The sequence below is a fragment of the Jaculus jaculus genome, chromosome 1, assembly GCF_020740685.1.
Source record: "Jaculus jaculus isolate mJacJac1 chromosome 1, mJacJac1.mat.Y.cur, whole genome shotgun sequence".
NCBI lineage: Eukaryota > Metazoa > Chordata > Mammalia > Rodentia > Dipodidae > Jaculus > Jaculus jaculus.
In genome coordinates, this window is record NC_059102.1 from 263112707 (window position 1) to 263135740 (window position 23034).

Genomic DNA, 23034 nt, shown 5'->3' on the forward strand with positions numbered 1-23034 from the left:
AGATAAAGAGGGAAGGAGGGAGGGAGGGAGAGAAAATGGACATGCTAAGGCCTTTAACCACTGCAAATAAACTCCAGATGCATGTGCCACTTTGTGCACCTGGCTTTATATGGGTCCTGGGAAATCAAACCCCTTTACCCTCTTTTAAATCACTTCCCCTTTGATCTGCTGATTCCACTCAGCAGCACCAGAGGGCTAAGGATACAAGTGACTTCCCAACCATCAGCCCACTTTCTCACACACCTCAGGAGGTTGCTTTTCATTTTTAAAATTTTATTAAATGTAGACTATTAGTCAAATGATTGGAAAATCAATAATGAAAAATGTTTTTTTTTTCTTTTAAGGTTTTCTCTGGGTGCAGAGAACACGCTAGTACTTAACTTGCCTGTCACAGAACAGGGTCAGACCAAAGGGGCACAGGGAACCCCATGGGTTGGGGTGCTGTGTGCCCCATCCTGGCCTGGCGATCCCCTGTGGCCCACAGTGCATTCAGCTGGCTCCTCAGCTTCAGCTCCTCTGAGGAAGCACCGTCCCACATCCCACCCTGTCATAAATATGCATAACCCCCTGGACAGTCAAGGGCACCAGGCCCGAGGCACAGCTGGGGTTGCCTGTCCCCAAGCCTGCAGGACATTGACTCTCAAGTGGATGCACGGAGTGGCTCCCCAACCTCAAGACCCTAGCCATGTGCTCTCAGGCAGCAGCCAGCTGGCCTAGGACCCGGCGAAACTGCTGGGTGCTGTGGCCTAGCTCCTTGACTCTGTCTACCATGTCCTGGGCTGCAGAGGGTGACGGGTACTGCAGGGCAGCAGCCTTTGTGGTGGCCACAATGCCACGCAGGAGGTCACACAGCAGGTTACTGTAGTGCGTCACCTGACTGCGCACATCGGCTGCCTTGGCCTGCCTTGACAGTGTGTCCCCAATGAACACCAGTTTGTGGGCACTGAGGATGACAAACTTGCTGTGTGCCACAAAGATCTTGGGTGGTTGGTTGGTGGCTACGGCAGTGAAGAAAGCTTCTACAGCGTCGGTCAGCGTGGTCAGGTTGGCCTCGCACTGCTCCAAGTAGAAGAGGAGAAGTTGCCGGTCTGAGGGCCCTAGGGCCCCCGTCCGCCCAGGCGCCAGGGGCTGGGCTGCTGTCCAGTTGGCCAGGTCGTGGTCTATGGGACGAGACACCTCCTGCTCTAGTCGCTCAAACTGCTTTAGCTGGAGGAGTAGAGGAATCAAGGAGGTCAGGCTGTCAGCCAACATACATGTGCGATTATATTCATCAGAGCACCGCTCACCAGAACAAAACCGAACAACCTAAGTGTCCAGTAACAGGGAACTACAGGCTTAAACATGCTGGAGAGTGCAGTACATTTCTCTTTCTCACAATAGTGATTCTGTTACTATACAATTATTTTTAATTTTTTTTTTTTTTTTAAATTTGAGAGAGGATTGGCATGCCAGGGCCTCAGCCATTGGACTGGAATGCCAGACGCTTGCGCCACCTAGTGGGCATGTGAGACCTCATGCTTGCTTCACCTTTGTGTGTCTGGCTTGTGTAGGAACTGGAAAGTCAAACATGGGTCTTTAGGCTTTGCAGGCAAGTGCCTTAACTGTTAAGCCATCTCTCCAACCCACTGTACACATATTTTAATTATTATTTGCAGGGGGGGTTCAGATAGGGTCTTATTATATAGCTCTAGCTGGCCTGGAACTTGCAAAGTAGTTCAGGTTGGCCTTGAATGTATAGCAACCTTCTTGCCTCTGCTTCTTAAATCCTGGAATTACAGAAGTATGACACTATAAACCAATTTATTTATTTTTGTTTTGTTTTGTTTTTTGAAGTAGGGTTTCACTCTAGCTCACGCTGACCTGGAATTAATTATGCAGTCTCAGAGTGGCCTCAAACTCATAGTGATCCTCCTACCTCTGCCTCCCAAGTGCTGGGATTAAAGGCATGTACCATGGCTAATTTTTTAAAATTTCTTAAAATATTTCTATTTATTTATTTGCAAGCAGAGAGAGATAGAGAAGAGACTTACAGAATGGGTATGCCAGGGTCCCCAAATGCTGCAAACAAATTCCAGACACATGCACCACTTTATGCATCTGGCTGTATGTGGGTACTGCAGAACTGAACCCAGGTTGTCAGGTTTTGTATGCAGGCACCTTAACCACTGACCAGCCCTCCAGCCCTAAACCAACTTATTTTTAATTATGAACATATTTTCCCCATTTTGAGTATTTTCTATGTGTCATTTCTCCTCAGACCATACCACCGAGGATGCTACAACTACAAGTTCCACTTGGCAGCAGGGGAAGTGCTGTGTGGTCAGAGATTAGGGTGAGATGAAAACCTTCATGGGTGATATTTTTATATTTATGTTGTGTTACTGTTTCAGCTTTTCATGTTTTCTTCATAATCAGAATTGAATACTCTCAAGATTTTTTTTCAAAAACACTCTTTCCTATTCTAAGAAATGATTTAAAATATGAAGAAAACTTTGCCGGGCGTGGTGGCACACGCCTTTAGTCCCAGCACTTGGGAGGCAGAGGTAGAAGGATTGCTGAGAGTTCAAGGCCAACTTCATAGTGACTATATTCTACATAGTGATTATATTCATCAGAGCACCGCTCACCAGAGACTACATAGTGAATTACAGGTCAGCCTGAACTAGAGTGAGACCTTACTGCAAAACAACAAAAACTTTGTATCTAAACAGAGGATTATTTACAAAGAAAATTGAATACAATGTAAACATTCAACAGACATTATTGGCCTTCAAAAACAAGTTATGAAGAATATTTACTGCTGGAGAGAGACAGAATGGGACTGCTCACAAGTGTCATCTCCAACAGGCACAGCCCCATCCCAGACCCAGCAGTGAAGAAAGCTTCTGTGACTTCTCCTGCAGCTGCTTGTGGGCCCCAGTCTTTGTTTTCTACTCTTTCCCACAATAATAATAATAATAATAATAATTTATTTTTCATTTGAGAGAGAGAGAGAGAGAGAGAGAGAGAGGGAGGGAGGGAGGGAGAGAGACACAGACAGAAGATGGGCATGCCAGGGCTTCCAGCTATTGCAAACGAATTCCAAATGCATGCACCACTTTGTGTCTCTGGCTTTATGTGGGTACTGGAGCACAGAACTCAGATCTCTAGGCTTTGCAGGCAAGTGCCTTAACTGCTGAGCCATCTCACCAGCGCTCTCCGTGATCCTCCTACCCGTGCCTCCCAAGTACTGGAATTAAAGGCATGAATTAAAGGCATGCATCACTGCACCTGGCTTTATTTTGTATTGGGGGGGGGGGGCGGAGAGAGACAGAGAATGGCAAGCACCTTAATGTCTCAGCCATCTCTCTGGACCCCCCTTTTTTTTTCAAGGTAGGGTCTCACTCTAGCTCAGGCTAACCTGGAATTCACTATGTAGTGTCAGGGAGGCCTTGAACTCATGGCGATCCTACAACCTCTGCCTCCCGAGTGCTGGGATTAAAGGCACATGCCACTACACCTGCCCCCCCTTTTTTCCTAATATTTTATTTATTTATTTATTTATTTGACAGAGGAAGAGGGAGGGAGAGAGACAGAGACAGAATGGGTGTACCAGGGCTTCCAGCCACTGCAAACAAACTCCAGACACATGCGATGCCCTGTGCATCTGGCTGGGTCCTGGGGAACAGAACCTGGGTCCTTTGGCCTTGTAGGCAAATGCCTTAACTGCTAAGACAGCCCTCCAGGACCCCCTCTTTTTTTTTGGTTTCTCGAGGTAGGGTCTCACTCTGGTCCAGGCTGACCTGGAATTGACTCTGTCATCTCAGGGTGGCCTTGAACTCATGGCAATCCTCCTACCTCTGCCTCCCGAGTGCTGGGATTAAAAGGCGTGTGCCACCACGCTCGGCGACCCCTCCCCCCCAACCTTTTGAGGTAAGGTCTCACTGTAGCCCAGGCTGGCCTGGAACTCATGGCAATCCTCCTACCTCTGCCTCCTAAGTGCTGGAATTAAAGACAGGGACCACCATGCCTGGCAGAGGAGGAGGAGGGAGGGACAGAGATAGAAAATATCGGTGTGCCAGGGTCTCACTGCAAATAAACTCCTGACACACGTACCATCTTGTGCATCTGGCTTTATGTGGGTACTGGGGAATCAAACTCAGGTGGTCAGGCTTTGCAGACAAGTCCTTGAGCCACTGAGCCATCTCTCCAGCCCTTCTTTGTTTTGTTGTTGGTAGGGTCTTGCTCTAGCCCAGGCTGACCTGGAATTCACTGTGTAGTCTTAGGGTGGCCCTGAACTCATGGTGATCCTCCTACCTCTGCCTCCTGGGAATAAAGGTGTACAACACTACGCCCAGCCCATCTTTTCTTTTTTGACAAAGTCTCATTGTAGCCCAGGGTGACCTCCAACTCTCTCTGTAGCCCAGGCTTCTAACTCATGCAGATCCTACTTCAGCCTCCAAGTGCTGGGATTATAGGTGTGAGCTACCATGCCCAGCTTGTTTTCTACTCCACTGTTCTGTGCTCTGTATTATGTGCAAGTTTCTCTGATAATATTTATGTGCTTACTGCTGTGCTGGGAATGGAACAAAGTCCTCAAGTATACTAGTATGATGCTTTCTCTTCCAATGCACTACAGAATCAGCTCTATTGTAAAGCTTCAAAATAAACCATCTCAGGCCAGGTATGGTAGTACACAGTGTAGTTCCAGCTACTCAGGAAGCTGAAGTGGGAGAATCAACTGAGGCCAGGAGTTCAAGACTAGCCTGGGTCACAGAGTGAGATCCCATCTCTAAAACAAAACAAACAGAACAAACAAGCCAGAAGACAGAGATGGTCCTGAGGCTGGACAGTGACTGATGGAGTGGGGCACAGTGGCCAGGGCTCTGCGCTGTGCCTTACCTGCTGCAGCTCCAGCTGCCCTTTCCCCTGCCGTATGATGTTGCCCTTTTCCAACAACTCCTTCTGGGTCTTCTCAAACTCTTCCTTCCCCTGGCAGGAGAGACAAGAATTGGGGTGAGCAATCTCTCCTGGGTAGGAACGCCAACAGTGCCATGGGTGCAGACAACCCAGTAAACACCAGGTGGCGCTGCAGGTACTCCCAGGCCCAGGCAAGATAGCTTCATAAGGATGTAGTCCCTGTAGGAAGGAGCCAGACACAGGTGGGCACTCAGCACAGGATGTACTCACTCCATGTGGCCATGTCCTTCCTGCACCCCACACTGTGAGTCAAATCTAAACCTTTCTCTTGGTCCAGAAGGCCGGGGCCCCTGCTCCTGCTTTCTGACCTTGATACAAGCAGGCTCTTAGCCTGGAACTCCACTCAGCTGGCATGCATATATCTATTCAAAAGATCCAGACCCGGAGGCCCACGCTACCCCACTTTCCCATTCCCCTTGTTCTACTCCCCCGTTCCTAGTGTCTATGTTTTTACTCTAGAATCTGTCTCCCTCAACAGAAAAGGACCACATCTGCTGTGATCACCAGAAAACCAAAGCCCATAGATGTTCTGCAGCCATTCCTGGTTGACACTGCAGGACCCAAGGACACAGCCATGCTGGCCACCAAGCCCAAGGTAAGATATAAGGAGGGCACTGGGGCTCACCAGTGACCAATTCTAGAGCCCAAATCTCCCTCTGACCACAAGAGCCCTATGCTTGGGCGAGGGAGGGAGTATAAGGTGTCTGTAAAAAGGCCTGGGCAGGGTGGGCACCCACCTGCAAATGGACATAGTCATAATCTTCCATCCAGCCCCCCTCGCTGTTCTCATACTGCCCATCTGGAGAGTCCTGAGAGGTGAACTTGGGGGGCGAGGGCAGAGGCCGTGACTGGATGCTGCTGGCCTTATCAGTGGGATTGGGGTGCTGGGAACCACCTCCCTCGGGCCCTGGGGCAGGGGCCTTGGTCCGTCTGAAGAGCAGCGAGGCATTGCCATGCAAAAATGAGGCCAGCTGCTTGGCATCCTCAGGCACAGCCCGTGAGCAGGCCACCAAGCGGTCCAGGTCTTCAAGAGTGACTCCTGGGCCTCCCCGGCCATTGTCAAGAACCTGACCATGGACCGTGAGCGTCTGGTGCACACCCTCCATCTTCTGTAGTTGCCGGTTAAGCTTGGCATGCAGGGTGCGGTCAGAGGTGTGGGTAGCATTGCTCACGGCACCACGGGCAAACTCCAGTAGCTCATGGACGGCTCCCTGGACAGCTGCCACTGCAGCCCTCAGGTCCTGCACCTGTGGCTCTTGAGGCTCAGGGTTGCTATGCCAGCCCCCAGCCCCACCGGCACTGCCCACCAGGTCCAGAAGGTGGGCTACGGTGGCACTCACACCCTGCTGCAGCCGAGACAGGGACTCCACAGCAACTTCCAGTTCGAGGGGCTCACGGCCTGGCACTGCTACCTCCAAGGAGGATGCCGACTGGCTGCTGCGCGTGCTGCCCGTGCTGGAGGCTGACAGGCGCTTGCCATCAGCGGGGGCCTCTCGCTCAGCTGGCGGGGGCACAGCATACACACCATCATCAACCGTACTCCCGTCAGCCACCTCAGCGGGAAGCGTCCGTTCACGAGGCACGTCATACAGTGTGCCAGGGCCAGGCCTCCGCAAGCCAGGGGGCACGTCATAGAGGGCAGGGGCAGGAGGTGGCACGTCATACACATCTTCAGCTGGCAGAGAGTCTGATGGAGGTGCGGCGAGGATCAGCGGGTGGCGGGTTGGGTCAAAGGGCTTGGCCTTGGCGAAGGCAGGAGGTACATCATAAGTCTCCTCACGCTGCAGTGGGCCGTCGGGAACATCTTTGCTCACCGATGGAGGAACATCATATACCTGGGAGCCAAGCACAGTTAAAGATGTCACCAGTCTGCCCACTCCAAAAGCTGGAGGCAGGGCGGAGGCACACACAGACAGGCCCATCATGGTACGCACACCCAGCATCATTCTTCTCCACGATGGTGATGGCAAAGAGCCTGGTTCCGAGGCCTGGTGACTCCTCTGTGCCTGCCTACTCAGCTTAAGATGAGCAGCTTCTTCTCAATGTGGTGTGGAAGGACTGCACTGTGTGTGTGAGCTTAAGCAACCGTAACTAGACAGTAGGGAGAGGCTTGCTACCATAATGCCACTGTTTCCCTCCACCATCAGTGGGCTTTCTACTCTGTAGCAGGTACTTGGCTGAGCTTTGTGTAGGATCAAAATAATTCTAAATAATTATTAAGCTCCTTTTTTTTTTTGAGGTAGGGTTTGTTTCACTCTAGCTCAGACTGACCTGGAATTTACTCTGTAGTTTCAAGATGGCCTTGAACTCATGGCCATCCTACCTCTGCCTCCTGAGTGCTGGAATTAAAGGTGTGTGCCACCACGCCCAGCTTACTTTTTTTTTTTTTTTAACATTATTACTACTTTACTGAGGTCTCCTCAGTTTTTGCTTGATTTAAATTTTTAAATTTTTTTGTTTATTTTTATTTATTCATTTGAGAGCAACAGAGAGAGAGAGAGAGAGAGAGAGAGAGAGAGAGAGAGAAAGAATAGACACATCATCCAGCCACTGCAAACGAACTCCAGATGCATGCGCCACCTTGTGCATCTGGCTTACGTGGGTACTGGGGAATTGAGCCTCGAACCAGGGTCCTTAGGCTTCACAGGCAAGCATTTAACCACTAAGCCATCTCTCCAGCCCCCTAAATTTTCTCCCCCCAAGGTAGGGTCTCACTCTAGCCCAGGCTGACCTGAAATTCACTCTGAAGTCTTAGGATGGCCCCCTTTTACTTTCAAGTGATCCTGTTTGGACATTTTACAAGTGAAAGGGTGATTAGTAAATACATAAAATTATCTTGAGCCAACATAAAATAACAGATTTTGTGGTCACATTGCTGATGTACTCTTAAGAACATGCTGAGAAGACCCTACAATAGCCCATTTTCTAGATGATGAGGCCAAGGCTCTGAAGGGAGCTGTTTCCACATCTGTTCCAAACCACGTGAGGGCAGGCAGCATGTATGCACTCCATACCTCCCCACCATCCAGAGGAAGCTCCAAGGTCCCAGTGTTTGCTGAATGCTTACCGCATGGTGACTGGATGGTGGTAAGCCCTTCTCCACGCTGGGAGGCACGTCATACACATCTAGCAGTGGGTCTCGGCCATTGGGACCCTTGACAGCCATAGGGGGGGTGTCATATACCTGTAGGCAGAAAAATGGTGAAATGAGACCAGTGCCAGGCCTACCTGGTTTAATGGAAGAGCAGAAACTCTGAGGTACCTACCCCAAGTCCCTGACTGTGAATGCTGGGCCACCCAGTCTCTGGCTGGGGCTGAGAAAATGCAGCTCCCCGAGTGAGGACCCGTCCTTGCCTTCTCCCGTGTCCCTGACTCCCAAAGCCTACCTCCTGGCCATACTGGCTGGAAGGCAGTCCTCGAACAGGGGGTACATCGTAGATGTCCTGAGGTCCTGGGGCTAGCAGATGGCGCGGGATGTCATACTCGTCCTGCTCTGGCTGGGAGGTCTCATAAACGTAGCCCTGCCCCACTCGGGTAGGCACCACCACCTAGGGGCAAACAGTCAACTTCACCAATGACCCTTGAAACTGGCCCTCCGGATCCACCCACAGGTCCTCAGGGACTCCCTTGCGGGGCAGGTGAGGCACCCCAAGGATACCCCGGGTAGGCTTCACTTCTCACCCATCTTTCTAAGTGAAACACACTGCCTGTGACTTAATTGAGTACGGGCAAGGAAACAAGAGTCTCTACAGCTTGATCCAGAAAGTTCCATAGACCAGAGTACATACATGTATGGTAATAGATACAGATAATGGGATAGAATAGGCTGGATGTGGGACCACAGCCCTGGCTCCAGAGCTGCTACCAGTGGGCAAGGAGCCATCTTGCATTGGAGTCCCACAGCCTGGCAGAAACCAGAGGCTCCATATAAGGCCTCTTGTGTCCCTCCTGTCAACACTTCCCAACTTCCCCTCTTTAGAAAGGCCCGCTCAGCATGGAATGCCCTAACCCTAGGACCACAGTGGCCGCCAGGCTGAGGACAGACGCAGTACCAGCTTGGGTCCAGGCCTAGCAGAGCAGGGCAGCAAACAGCCTTCTTCTGCTCACCGAGCACCTTGTGGGGAGACTCCTGAGAACAACCTTTGAGCTGGTTTGGAAAATCATTTATATGACAAAGGGAGCTTTAACTAGAACCAAGGCCCTATGCCCTCTGTGCCCATCCATACCCATTAACTGCCTTGTGTACTTGAAAGGGGTCAGGCCTTAGCGTAGCGGGTAAGGGAGGTCACTGGCCAGAGGCCAAACCCTGCGCAGGGGTAGGAGTCTGTCCTGGGATGCATGCTCTACCTCCCACAACAGCACCCAGCCTGGGAGGGACAGGGGCATGCCAGGCAGCCTCCTTTCTGTGGACTCTCGAGCCAGGCTCAAGGCATCCTCCCCCGCAGGCTCCCAGTTACGTTTTCCCCACAGAAAGGCCTTTTGTTTGTTAATCAAAGGGGATGTCTGGGACAGGGTTGACTCAGGGCCTCTTTCTCTCCACATCCTCCCTCAGGCTCAACTCTCCTAGAGCCCTGTCCAGGCCCCTCAGCGGAGCCTCCCAGGCAGCACAGCTGAGCCAGGCAGTTGACACTCAGGCTAGCAAAGCTTCTGGGCTGCCTCTGGCGTAGATCCTGGCAGGCTGGTATGTGCCACTAAAGGGGCTTCAGTGGGAAGAGGGGGATCTCCTCGGTGGGATGTCCCCACCAGCCAACACCAGAGTCTGGGGTGGAGTCACAGCTGCCTCTCCAGACTCATCTCCCTCCCCTGGCCCCAGACTTAAGTCTCCTGCAGAGCTATTTTTAGATCCTGGAACCTGCCAATAGAGGAGCCGGAGGGGGCTAGAGGGACGTGGCAGGTTAGGCAGATCTGAGGCAAAGCCTGAGGCCTCTTCAGCCGGTGGTCTCCCAAATGGGGACTAAACCCTAAGGGAAAGACTACATATTCCTCAGACAGTTGGTGAGCAAGCCTCTGTGCCCATGTAGGCCCCACTTAACAAAAAGGCCAAGCACAGGCGGAAGGCTCTCTCCACTTGACTCTAGGGCCAGGAATGAAGGGCAGCTTCTACTCCTGCAGCTGAGTCAGGTGACAATAAGCAGTCATAATGGCCACCAAATGTTTTTCTATTAGGAAAACAGAGCAGGCAAGATGATAGCAGGGAGAAGAGAAGCTTGTTAGGGAAACAGACTCTCCACACAGCTGCTGGGTCCAGCTAATCACAGGCCACAAAGCACTGCACCTGAGATCCCATTAGCAGGCCCTGGAAGCCTCTGGGGGTGAAGGGAGGTGGAGACCCTGACACGCCCCCTGCCCTCACAACCTCCCACATAAAAAAAAAAAACACAGCACCCACCACCTCCCCCCACCCCCAGGCTGGGCAGGACAGGGCTGTTTCAGCTTCCACAGAGAAGTTTTGGGCCCTCTAAGGACTAAGGCTCTAAGCAGCAAGAGCTAGGGGATGGTTGTGCAGTAAGGCCCCACCCCTCCAAGCAGCTCAGCTTCTAGTCTCCCCATTCTGCAAAAGGGATAGCACCCTACTAACCTAGGCCAGCCCCCTACACACACACACATTGAGGACTCTCCCCTTTCTCTCTGGGAATGGACTACAATAGGACATGGGGTCAGACAGGGGACTAACTCATCAGGCACACCAGCCCACACCCTTCGTGAAGCCTGGGAGGAGGAGGAACTTCCCAGACAAAAATGACTTAGTTCACACACATCCCCCACTCCCAGAAAAATGCAGCTCTTGACCCAAGGGTGCTTCTTCAGGAGTGGCCTTACAGATGCTTTCCCATCTGAAGTCCCACCTGCACAGGAAGAGCCTCTGTGCGCTGGTGCCCTGCTCTAGTTTCCCATAGCCCCACTTGGGATGGCTATTGCTCCAAGAGTCCAAGCCCTTGTGGCCCCAGCCTTGTCACTCACCCTCCTGGCTTCCTAGGTCCCAGGGCCCCTCCTACCCACATGAATTACTGAGCCGGGTGCTGCCTCCATGATCCTGGAACCAGGAGCCTTAGTTGCAGACACTTGAAGAGGCCCTAAGGCTCATGCAGGTAAGATTTTGAAATACGGGGTACAGATATACATGCCAAAGGGTTTATTGCCACACTCTAATAACATGATCAATCAGAGACCACTTACTATGTACCTTCAAGAGTGGGACAAACATGCCAATCAGTTTTGGGGAGAAATTTAATAACCAAGAAAATGCTTTTGGTATGTTGTGCTGGATTTATAACTTCAAGATGCAAAAGTACATGCACACAATCCCAGCATTACATTCAGAGGGCTGAAAGAATTACTGTGGGTTCAAGGCCAGCCTGCGCTACAGTGAGACCCTGTCTCAAGCCCACCCTCTCAACAACAAAACCAAAACTAGCTCATGTATAAATCTTTGCGAGACAAATAGAGAATATGCTAGACAAAATGCAGCTCCATTTCCCAGCGATTATCATCATTATGCATTTTCTATGGCAAACATGCTTTTCATGTTCATAAAACTTAAAAAAGCAGAGGCAATCAAGGATGCCCAAGCAGGAATGATGGGGACTCTTAGGAGAGGGCACAGGGTTCCCTTCCTGGGCCATCAGCCAGGGCAGGGTCCTCAGGACACAGACCTCAACAGCTCCACTGGGACGAGAAGGACCCAGACAGAGCACAGAGTCTAAGAGCAGGCCACTTGGCTGGGCCCTGGCACTTCCACCTTCCTGCTGCAGTCAGCCAATGGCAGCAAGAGGAACTGTACTGCAAAGACTGGTGCTGTAGGACCTTGTATGTGTGGCATGAGTGCATGTGGAGGGGATGGGCCCTGGCTTGGCCCAAGGCCCACTGGCTGGGTGCTGTTTCTGCTGTTTTCCCATGGGACATCCCTCCTGCCACTAACAAACCCTGAAGGCAGGCTTCTGTGCTGTGCTTTTCTTTGGTGAGGTGGCTGAGGAGGCAGGAAGGGCAAGAAGTGAACGCCAGTGACCCAAGGTCTCCTGGTGGTTAGGCCTAGAAGCCAGCATCTATGACATCTCATCCTTTGCCTGTCCATGGCTCCTGGCCAGGTCAGCTGGATGTCAGGCTGCTCTATGGGCAGGGATGGGCTGACACTACTCACTACCTGTTTGGTACCTATTAAGAGTCTCACCTTACTTAGAACTGGGTGGTTTTGAGGACAGAGGCTCAGTGCCAAGGCAAGGACACAACGATGGGCCAGGCCCTGGGACGCTGACCTGGCTGAGCTTGTGCTGCTTCTCTCGAGGACTGCAGGGCCCATCACCAGCTGGCTGTCAGGGCACTTCCTAGGGGTGGGGTCTTTGGGGCTGGCTGTAGTGGACGGGCTTGGAAGGAGACAAGGAGATCTGGATGTGGCAACTCTATCCTCAAAGTCTGGAGAATACCTCCCTTACTTCTAGGCTTGGACACTCCATTCCCCAACTCTCCAAGGGGCGTTGGCACAGGAAGACACAGGAAACTGAAGGTGAGGAAAAGTTGTTCCTGACTCAGCCTAAAGCCACCAGGGTGCCTCACCTTCTACTTCAGTCCTGTTGCTTTCAAGACAGAAGGGCTTGAGGTAGCATGGAGGAACTGAGGGTACCCAGCCCTAGCTTGGAGCCCAGAGGTCTTATCTCAGTCAAGAATAGTTAGCTTGTGGAGCTAGGGACAACCAGAAGTGTGCTGGGCCCAAGGGCTGAAATTCAGAAGCCCTGAGTACGAGGTGACTTCCCTTTTCCACACTGAGGCTCAGAAGGCCACAGGGACAAGTGACTGCTAAAGATCCTTTAGGAATTCTTTGTTCCTTCTTCCTTAGGGGAAACCCTTTACCCCCTGGCAAGTCTCTATTGCCCAGCCTCTCATGCAGCTGGGTGAGGCACATGCTTAAGTTCTGGCTAACAGGAGGTAAGAAATAATACAGGTGTGGTTTATGATCACAGGTTCTTAAGAAAGGGCAAGTTCTCCTAACAGACAAGCTGCCCTTCTGACCTCCCTTTATACCATCCCAAGTATTACACTCCCCCTTCCTGGACCACTCTGGATACCTGACTAGGGCAAGTCCCTCTTACATAAAACCTGATTCCCTCAGTTCCAGGCATCAGGTCCCCTCGATCTGTTCTCAGTCAGGCATTACCTCAAGGCCTGTCGCAGGACAGTCTGTGGCTAACACCTACCCACACAGAATGGCCTGCTGAAGACCTCCTCATCCTCCCGAGCCAGTTCTATGAACCTTGTTCATACTCACCTGAACCAGTTAAATGAAGTATTGCCCCAAATAATTCCCTTCTTAACCTCAGACCAAATGCAAAGTCACTGCTGGAGTGGTGACCAGGAGGTGGCCAGATCCCACTGGGCCCAGAAACCAGGATCTGGGCTAACCCCATGGAGCTACATAGCTGTGCCAAGGTGGCCTTACCTTTGACGGTGGCTTTGTCCCTTCCCAGTTGCGGGTGTCCATGGATGGAGGGACCTGGTAGATGTCATGCCCTATGCCCGCAGAAGGTGGCACCTGGTAAATGTCCTGAGCAGGACTTCCAGGCCCTGGGGGCACCTGGTAGAGGTCTGTGGCTGGGCTGGGAAATGGGTGATGGGGCATCTGCTTTGAAAACGTAGGTGTCTGCTTGGCTGGTGGTGATTGAAATTGCGGGCTGGGCCCAGGGGCTTGGTAGAGGCCTTGCTGAGCCTTGTTGGGAGTGGGTACCAGGTAGACACTATCAGACTGGGGCTGGTATGCAGTGGGGAGCATGGGTGTGTACTGGGATGCTGGGGGTACTGAGGAATGGAGGCTCTGGGGGAGGCTAGGCTGGGGCTGGGCTGGGGTGGCAGGTGGGCCTGGGGCAGGCCCTGCTGGCTTCTTGTCGTACATGCCGACTAGGATCTTGAGGCGGTTCCCAGGCACAATGCCCTGACGCCCATGCAGTGAGCAGAGCCACCAGCCATCCAGGCCTTGTGTGTCTCGCTCCAGCACCGTCATGATGTCGCCCTTTCGGAAGGAGAGCTCATCTGGGGACTCAGCTACATTGTCATAGAGGGCTTTGGCCAGCACATTCTGGGAAGAGAGGACAAAGCAGATATGAGCACAGGAAGAGGGCCACCGAGCTCACCTAGCTCCCCCCCCCCCCGCCCCCCAGGATCAGGAGGCACCTGGCTTTGACTCTAGAAAAGAAAAACTCAGTTGAGTCTGGCCAGACCACAGGTCCTTTATACCCACTTTCCCAATCTGAACCCCAGAAGAGATGCTGAGCTAACCCCAGGATGTTTTTCAACTGAGCAGGGGAGCTCTCACAATCCTCTTGACGGAAGGAGCCATCATGAACAATGTTCCTAAAACCCATTCCTATGGTCACGGTCATGTGATGGCCTGTACCAAAGAGGCTGGTGATTATAAAACCACCAGATTACAAGCAAGTGACTGTCTCAATAGATGAAAAATAACTTGACAAAAATCACACCTTCCTAAAATAAATACACTGAAAAAAAATGAGGAAATTTCCCCAAGTTCACACACATACAAAACACAGTGAAAAATAAAAATAAACCTACAGTAATAAAAAGAAAAACCTCAAACATGTTCTCATAAGGCCAAGAGGAAAATAATATTCTCTCAATTCCAACTCCAGGATCTAGACTACTGCTTCCCTGGACAGTGCAATTCAAGAGGAACAAAATGGTGGGGGGGTCAGCACAGAGGGACACAATGTTTATCATCTGCATTTACATCATCTATATAAAAACACACCAACTAGAAGAATCAGTAACTGATGGGAAATGTAACAGCAAAGACATCATGTAACAACAGAAGCTAGAAGTTATCTAGGTACTCATCAAACCAAAACCACACAAGCTCAAAGAGGAGGAAATGTCTAAGTCTAGTAAAGGAACTCAAGTTTAAATGTGAACAGAAGGAAAATGTATCAAATTCATGGTGGAATAATATAACAGTGTAAAAAGTTAATTTGGGAGCTGAGGAGATAGCTCAGCAACTAAAGGCACTTGCTTACAAAGCCTGATACTCCTCAGCACCCACAGAAAGCCAGAGGCATGACTGGAGAGATTGCTTAGTGGTAAAGGCACTTGCTTGTAAAGCCTAAGGACCCAGGTTTGATTCTCTAGGTCCCATGTAAGCCAGCTGCACAAAGTGGTACATGCATCTGAAGTATGTTTGTAGCAGTTAAGAGACCCTAGCACGACAATTCTGTCTCTCTCTCTCCTTGTAAATAAATAAATACTTAATTTGGTGCTGGGGAGATAGCTCCATGGTTAAAAGTGCTTGCTTGTAAAGCCTACCAGCCCAGGTTCAATTTCCCAATACCCAAGTAAAGCCAGATGCACAAAATGGTGGATGTATGCATCTGGAATTTATTTGCAGTGGCAAGCAGTCCTGGTATACCCATGCTCACTTTTGTGCTTTCTCTCAAATAAATAAAAATACTTAAAACTTTTAAAAATGGGGGCTGGAGAGATGGCTTAACGGTTAGGGCACTAGCTTGTTAAGCCAAAGGACCCAGGTTCGATTCCCTAGTACCCATGTAAGCCAGATGCACAAGGAGGCACATGCATCTGGAATTTGTTTGCAGTGGCTAGACTAGAGGCCTTGGCATGCCCATTATCTCTGTCTCACTCCTCTCTCTCTTTCTTACAAAGAAATTAATTAAATTTTAAAAAATTAAATGGCTGGGCATGGTGGTGCACGCCTTTAATTCCAGCACTCAGGAGACAGAGGTACGAGGATCACCATGAGTTTGAGGCCACCCTGAGACAACGTAATGAATTCCAGGTCAGCCTGGGCCAGAGTGAGACCTTACCTCAAAAAAAAAAAAAAAAAGAAAAAGTTAACTCCCTTAAGCTTTCTTTCTCTCTTCCTTTCTCTATTCATTTTTTTAAACATTTTATTTATTTATTTATCTATCTATCTGAGAGAGAGGTTAGAGGCACAGAGAAAGAGAGATAAAATGGGTGTGCCAGAGCCTTCTGCCACTGAGAAGGAACTCCAGATGCATGCATCCCCTTGTGCATCTAGTTTATGTGGGTCCTGGAGAATCGAACTGGGATCCTTTAGCTTTGCAGACAAACACTTTAACCACTAAGCCATCGCTCCAGCCCCACCCCCCTTTTTTTGTTGTTGTTTTTGAGACCAGGTCTCATGTTAGCTCATGCAGCCCAGACTTTCCTTGAAGTTCTGATCTTCTGCCTCTACTTCCCAAGGCCAGCTGAGCTTACAGGAACATGCCATGACCCAGGGCTTTGTGCATGCTAGGCAAGCACAATACCAACTTAGCTACATTCTAGTCTCCCCAACTTTCTTAATATAAGCTTGTTCTACTCAAGGCTTCACCTCTTGTGGTTTCAGTTAGTTACCCATGGTTAACCGTGGCCCAAAAATATTCAATGGAAAATAACAGAAATAAATAATCTTTCAGTTTTCACCTATATGCTGTTTTTTTTTTTTTTTTTTTTTTTTGGTTTTTCGAGTTAGGGTTTCACTCTGGCTCAGGCTGACCTGGAATTCACTATGTAGTCTCAGGGTGGCCTCGAACTCTCGGCGATCCTCCTACCTCTGCCTCCCGAGTGCTGGGATTAAAGGCATGCGCCACCACGCCCGGCTTACCTGTATGCTGTTTTAAGAAGTATGAAAGCCGGGTGTGGTGGTGCACACCTTTAATCCCAACACTTGGGAGACAGGTAGGAGGATCGCCATGAGTTTGAGGCCACCCTGAGACTACATACTGAATTCCAGGTCAGCCTGGGCTAGAGCGAGACCCTACCTTGAGAAAACAAACAACAAAACCCCAAACAAACAAAAAAAGGAAGCATGGTAAAATCTTATGCTGATCTACTCCAGCCTATCCCTTTGTCCACAATGTATATACTCCTTGCTTTGTCAGTTACTTAGTAGCCACCTTGGCTATCAGACTCACTGTCAGGTACTGAAGTTTATTATATTTTTTTCTAGGGCTGGAGAAATGGCTTAGTGGTTAAGGCACTTGCTTGCAAAGCCTAAGGACCCAAGTTCTATTCTCCAGGTCTACATAAGCCAGATGCACAATGTGGTGCATGTATCTGGAGTTCGTTTGCAGTGGCTAGAGGCCCTGGCATGCCCATTCAATCTCTCTCTGTCCTAATATATACATAAAAATACAAAAGGGCTGTGCTTTTCTTAAAAGAATGTTTTTATTTCATTTATTTGCAAGCAGAGAGAGAGAGAGAGAGAGAGAGAGAGAGAGAGAGAGAGAGAGAGATATTGATTGATTGAGAGGGAGAAATAAAGAAACAAACATGCAAAGGGAGAGTCAGGTATGCCAGGGCTTTTTGCCATTGCAAGCGAACACCAGATACATGTGCCACTTTGCACATCTGATTTTACATGGGGCCTGGGGAATTGAATTTAGGCCATCAGTGCTTTTCAACCAATCTCTCCAGCCCCTATTTAAAAAAAAAAAGACAAAACTTTTTTTTCAATTTTATTTATTTATTTGATAGAGAAAGAGGGGGAGGGGGAGGGGGAGAGAGTGAGCAAGCTAGGGCCTCCAGCCACTGTAAACAAACTCCAGATGTGTGTGCCCCCTTGTGCATCTGGCTATGTGGGTCCTGGGGAACTGAACCTGGATCCTTGGGCTTTGCAGGCAAATGCCTTAACCACTAAGCCATCCCTCCAGCCCCCATTATGATTACTTATTAATTAATTAAGTTTTGTTTTTCAAGGTAGGGTCTTGCTCTAGCTCGAACTCACGGTGATCCTCCTACCTCTGCCTCCCAAGTGCCAGTATTAAAGGTATGTTCCACCATGCCAGGCTTCCCCTATTATGCTTTAAAAATTTTTTTAAATATTTTACGAATTTTTCATCTTTTTATTTGAGATAGAGAGAGGCGGACACAGAGAGAGAATGGGTGCACCAGGGCCTCCAGCCACTTCAAATAAACCCCAGATGCATATACCATCTTGTGCATCTGACTTACGTGGGTTCTAGGGAACTGAACCAAGGTCCTTTGGCTTTGCAGGCAAATGCTGTAACCATTAAGCCATCTCTCCAGACCCCCATTATGCTTTTTTTTCTTGGTTTTTGGAGGTGGGGTGTCACTCTAGTCCATGCTGACCTGGAATTCATTATGTAGTCTCAGGGTGGCCTTGAACTCATGGTGATCCTCCTACCTCATGATCCTCCCACCTCTGCCTCCGGAGTGCTGGGGTTAAGGGTGTATGCTACCACACCGGCTACCCATTGTGCTTTTAATGATCCCAAGGTGCAAGTGTAGTGATGCTGGCAGTCTGGACATGTCAGAGAACAGCTGAAAAATGCTGAAAATAAGTAATACGAGATCACTCACTTATTTTTATAATACACCATAGCTGTTCTTTCTTTCTTACCTTTATTTTTTTGGTTTTTCGTGGTAGGGTCTCATTGTGGTCCAGGCTGACCAGAAATTCACTATATAGTCTCAGGCTGGCCTTGAACTTCATAGTGATCCTCCTACCTGGGATTAAAGGCGTGCATCACCAAGCCCGGCTCCATAACTGTTCTTTATTGTTGTCACTAATCTATTACCATGCCTAATTTATAAATTAAACTATTATAGGTATACATGTGTAGCAAAAAGTAGCACATGCAAGGTTTAGTACTACTTGAGGTTTGGGGCATTCTCCAAGAGTCTTAATGTACCCTATGAGGATAAGAGAGAAATAGTGTAAATTCACTATCATTTAATAGTGAATTACAACAACATAGAGGCCAGGCATGGTGGCTCACACCTTTAAGCCCAGCCTGGACTAAGGTGAGCTGCTTCAAAGAAAATTACAATTCACTGTAATAAAATGGCATAGAGGCCAGGCATGGTGGCTCACACCTTTAAGCCCAGCCTGGACTAAGGTGAGCTGCTTCAAAGAAAAAAAAAAAATGTCATAGGGCGTTTTTCTTACTGTTGCTGTTGAAGAATTTGACCAAAGGGGCTGGGGATTCTTCTAGAATGAAATGCTAAAACAGAGGTCAGTAGGGGCTGGACAGATGGCTTAACAGTTAAGGCACTTGCTGGCAAAGCCTAAGGATCCAAGTCTGATTCTCCAGGACCCATGAAAGCTAGATGCAGAGGGTGGTACATGCATCTGGAGTTCATCTGCAGAAGCTAGAGGCCTTGGCATGCCCATTTTTTCTCTCCCTCTTTAATAAATAAATAAATAAATAAATAAATAAATAAATAAATAATCAATTAATTAAAAAATAGGGGTCAGTGTTATTAATAAGCCAATTTTGAAGACCAAAGGCACAGGGCACCACTTCCCAGCTACAATAATGTGCCACAATGCTAAGTAAGTAGTTTTAAGAGCAGGATGGGGCCCAAAAAAACAACTGGAAAAGGTTTACACCCCACAGCAGAAGAAGCCAGGAAACTCAACGTATGAAGGAAGCTCAATATGGGTTTTGACCTCACATTACAGACAAAGCAGTTAAGACCCAAGTACAGAAGGTCCAACTCTAGGGCAAAGTAAAACTAATCAGGAATTTTCAGGAGTTCCTACAATCAACACAGCAAAGAAAAGACCATCAACAGAAATCACCATAATACAAGAAGAGTTCCCTCCAGGGAAACCAAATGGTCAAGGCCTGCTGAAAGATGCGAAGTTCCAGCAAGTAGAGACAGACAGGGACCACGTCACACAATCCTTCAGGTGTCTAGCAACTGGGGGAAGTAGTCTCAGCAAGAGCCCGGCCCTACCAACCTCAGATGCACTCAGCATCTTGAACTTAGTGCTCACCTGTCCCTACAGAGTCACCTGGGTTTACCACAAGGGCCACAGCCAAGTAAAGGTAAGTAGTGGTGTCAGCCATGCCCTCCTGAGTTAAAATAACAAACAGATTCTAGCCCATGGCTACAATGTAATAATATCTACACAATACTCCACGTAAGTCAAAGACAATTATCCAGGGACGATTCCAGACATGTCACATTATCTTTGTGCACGCTTCTGGGCATTGGGGAAGAAGTGTTAGGAAATAAAGAAAAGCTGGAAAGAACAGCACCTCCCACCTTTACTGGCACTACTGTCAACTGTCACAACCACCCTGAAGTGGGCATTGCCATGACCTTGCTGTAGCAGGCAGACCCTCCCAGAGCACGAACCTGTGCACCACACGTTCCAGGAGCCAAACAAGTTGTTCCGGGAGATTGGTGGGGTCTTGTGACTCGAGGCAGGAGGACTACAGCGTGGACACACAGAGGGAGACACAAGAACCTGGTGGGAGACTCCAGTGTGCCACCAGCACTAGAGCAGTCTTACTTACTGTCACTGCCCTCCTTGCCCAGGTGCTGAGCTCAGGCTGGGGACAGCGATGACACAGAGAGCAGCGGGGAACTATCCCAGGCTTCACCCCTGGGGAAGCCACGTTCTACAGGAAGCCTTACAAGTGCTGCCCAGTGGAGGCTGGCAGAAACCCCACACAACCGACTCAGGGAAGGCTCCAACCAATCCACCAGCTTGGCCTTTATTCTAGATGTCCTTAGAGGTCCGAGCTTGATCTAGACAACTTGGAAATGGGAACTGGGTGGTGGCCACTTGCTATGTGATTTTTCCCATTTGGACCCAAGAAGCAAGGCACTATCCTCTGGCTGGGCATGGTGGTACACACCTGTAATCCTAGCACTTGGGAGGTGGAGACAGAAAACTCAGGAGTACAAACATGAGGCTATCCCAGGCTACATGAAACCCCATCTCAGAAAACCAAAGAGGTCTTCTCCAGACCTCACCACCTACAAGGTATCAAATAGGAAGCTCAGGCAGCAGAAAGGGCCATGGTCCCTCAGGCCGAAATCCAAAGTGGGAGCCCAGGACATAGGGCAGAAGAATCCCAAAAGTCAGCAGCTGAATCCTGTGTCCACACTGACCACAGAAGGAGCACTGAACAGCACCCTAGGGAGAGGACCCAGGAGCCACCAGCAACAGGTCATTTCTCTAGGACAGTCCAGATGCTCTAGCCTCAGAAAAGGAGAGGACTTGGGAAACCAAGAGGAGTAAGCCCCAGGGAGAGGCCTGGAGAAGGTGACTCACCTAGGTGCCAAGGTGCAGAGGTCCCACAACTGCTAGTGACTGAACCCTTGTCCATACCCAGATTACAACAGAATCACAAATGCACCTTAGAAACTGGATACAGTAATTCCAGCACTCAGGAAGCTAAGGCAGGATGGTTGTGAGTGTGAGGCCACCATAGGCTACACAATGATATCCCTCACCCCTTAAAAGAAAAGAATTTGGGAGGGAGGAAAGGGATGGTGGGGGGGAGATTATGATGATGGTATATTGTCTATATTTGTGGAAGTTGTCAATAAAAAGTAAAAAGAAAGCCGGGCGTGGTGGCGCACGCCTTTAATCCCAGCACTCCGGAGGCAGAGGTAGGAGGATCGCCATGAGTTCGAGGCCACCCTGAGACTCCATAAGTGAATTCCAGGTCAGCCTGGGCTACAGTGAGACCCTACCTTCAAAAATCAAAAAAAAAAAAAGTAAAAAGAAGGGCCCGGCATGGTGGCACATGCCTTTAATCCCAGCACTTGGAAGACAGAGGTAAGGAGGACTGCCATGAGTTCGAGGCCACTCTGAGACTCCATAGTGAATTCCAGGTCAGCCTGGGCTAGAGTGAGACCCTACCTCGAAAAAAACAAACAAACAAAAAATAGTTCAAAGAAAACTTCAGAAAGGTAATAAATTATGCTGCAATAAAACATCATTTGAAATTTTTAAATGGGCCAGAATACCATTGGAAATGTTCAATACAATGAAGGAGTATTTTCTCTTCCTGTTCTATAGGATTTTTCCATTTCTATTTAATAAGAATTTCCTATTTTGAGATTGGAAAAACAACATATCCAGAAAAAGAAAATAGTGGAACACCTCCTAGACTATGGGGCAGCATGGAGCAGAAGCAGACAGTTATAGCAGGTCCGGAGGCCAGAGACCCTAGAGGAAGAGGCGGGGGCAGGGACTGCTCCATAGCCCACCAGGGTTTACAGCCCCCTTCCTCAAGCTGCCAGCAAGAAAAGCAAATTTCCCAAATATGGTCTGCAGCCTGCCTCCAGGAATCACATCCCTTCAGGGGCGGTCTTGACACCCGGCCCACCCTCCCTAAGTGACCCCAGAACATGGAGCCGCCTGGCCCCCAGCCTCTGCCCTGGTGACCACAGGAAGTGCCAGCAGAGTGAGTCACAGGGAAATTCCCTCCAGCCAAGTCAGAGAGGGAGTAGGAGTATAGACAGGGGGCCTGCCCCTAGGAGGCCCCTTACCTCTTATGACTGTAGCCCAGGGAAGGCTGGCAGAGGTCCTACTGGGCATACGGGCACCAAAGAGGCCAGGAAGAGACAGAGGTAGGGAGGCTGGTGGGCTCTGCTGGGAATAAGGTACAGCGAGGGAGAAGTGAGGGACAGGAGAGGTGCTGTCTGGCCCAGGTGAGCCACTGGGCTTCTGGCCTGCCAGGTTTATCAGCTCCACCTACCGGCATGAGTTTACCGAGCCAGCCAAGTGTGGCTGCCACTGTATAGTGTAGGGCAGCTGGAACCAGGCTGAGAAGCACCTCATGGACTGGGCACGTGGCACCAAATGCTTGGCACCAGGAGCTCCTCTGCCTGTGTCAGCTGGTATGCTATGGCCCAGAGCCCCACAGCAGCCTCTCTCCTTCTTGCCCAGCCTGAGTCCTGACCATTCTCAGTACCTGACCTACAGACTTTTCCAGCCAGCCAGCCTCGCTCCCTTTCAGTGCTTCTGCCTCCCCAGCTGCTCCTCAAGGCCATGCTGCTCCTTTCTTCTTTTAAACCACTAAACAACAGTTCAGCCCTGTCCAGGGTCCAGCTCTCCCTCCCACTGCTCTGGGACCCTGAGCAAGTCCCTTCACCTTTGTACCAGCAGATCCTCTCAGCTACCCTGGTTTCACAGGATTGCTCTTTTTACAAGAGAATCCCCTAACTCTTGCACAAGCTCCTGAAGACAGTGTAGCCTAAGCTCACCCGAGGACTCTACCACCATAGCTCACACTGCTGTGGGGCAGACAAACATCAAACAATAATTTGCCATGGCTAGAGGTG

At 49.7% G+C, this 23034-nt stretch overlaps 1 protein-coding gene across 3 annotated transcripts in view; it reads right to left on the reverse strand.

The window, feature by feature from the left end:
* Nucleotides 1–256: 256 nt before the first annotated feature.
* The window catches only part of Bcar1 (BCAR1 scaffold protein, Cas family member), a 43138-nt gene continuing 20360 nt past the window's right edge, over nt 257–23034 (reverse strand). For all 3 annotated transcript variants that reach the window (XM_045159900.1, XM_004659613.2, XM_004659612.2), the window contains exons 2-7: nt 13391–14023; nt 8346–8507; nt 8027–8143; nt 5697–6794; nt 4882–4971; nt 257–1206 (exon numbers count right to left, since the gene is read on the reverse strand). In XM_045159900.1, coding sequence (XP_045015835.1) covers nt 694–1206; nt 4882–4971; nt 5697–6794; nt 8027–8143; nt 8346–8507; nt 13391–14023 — 2613 coding nt within the window. In that variant the 3' untranslated portion in view covers nt 257–693. The remainder of the gene's footprint in view (nt 1207–4881; nt 4972–5696; nt 6795–8026; nt 8144–8345; nt 8508–13390; nt 14024–23034) is intronic.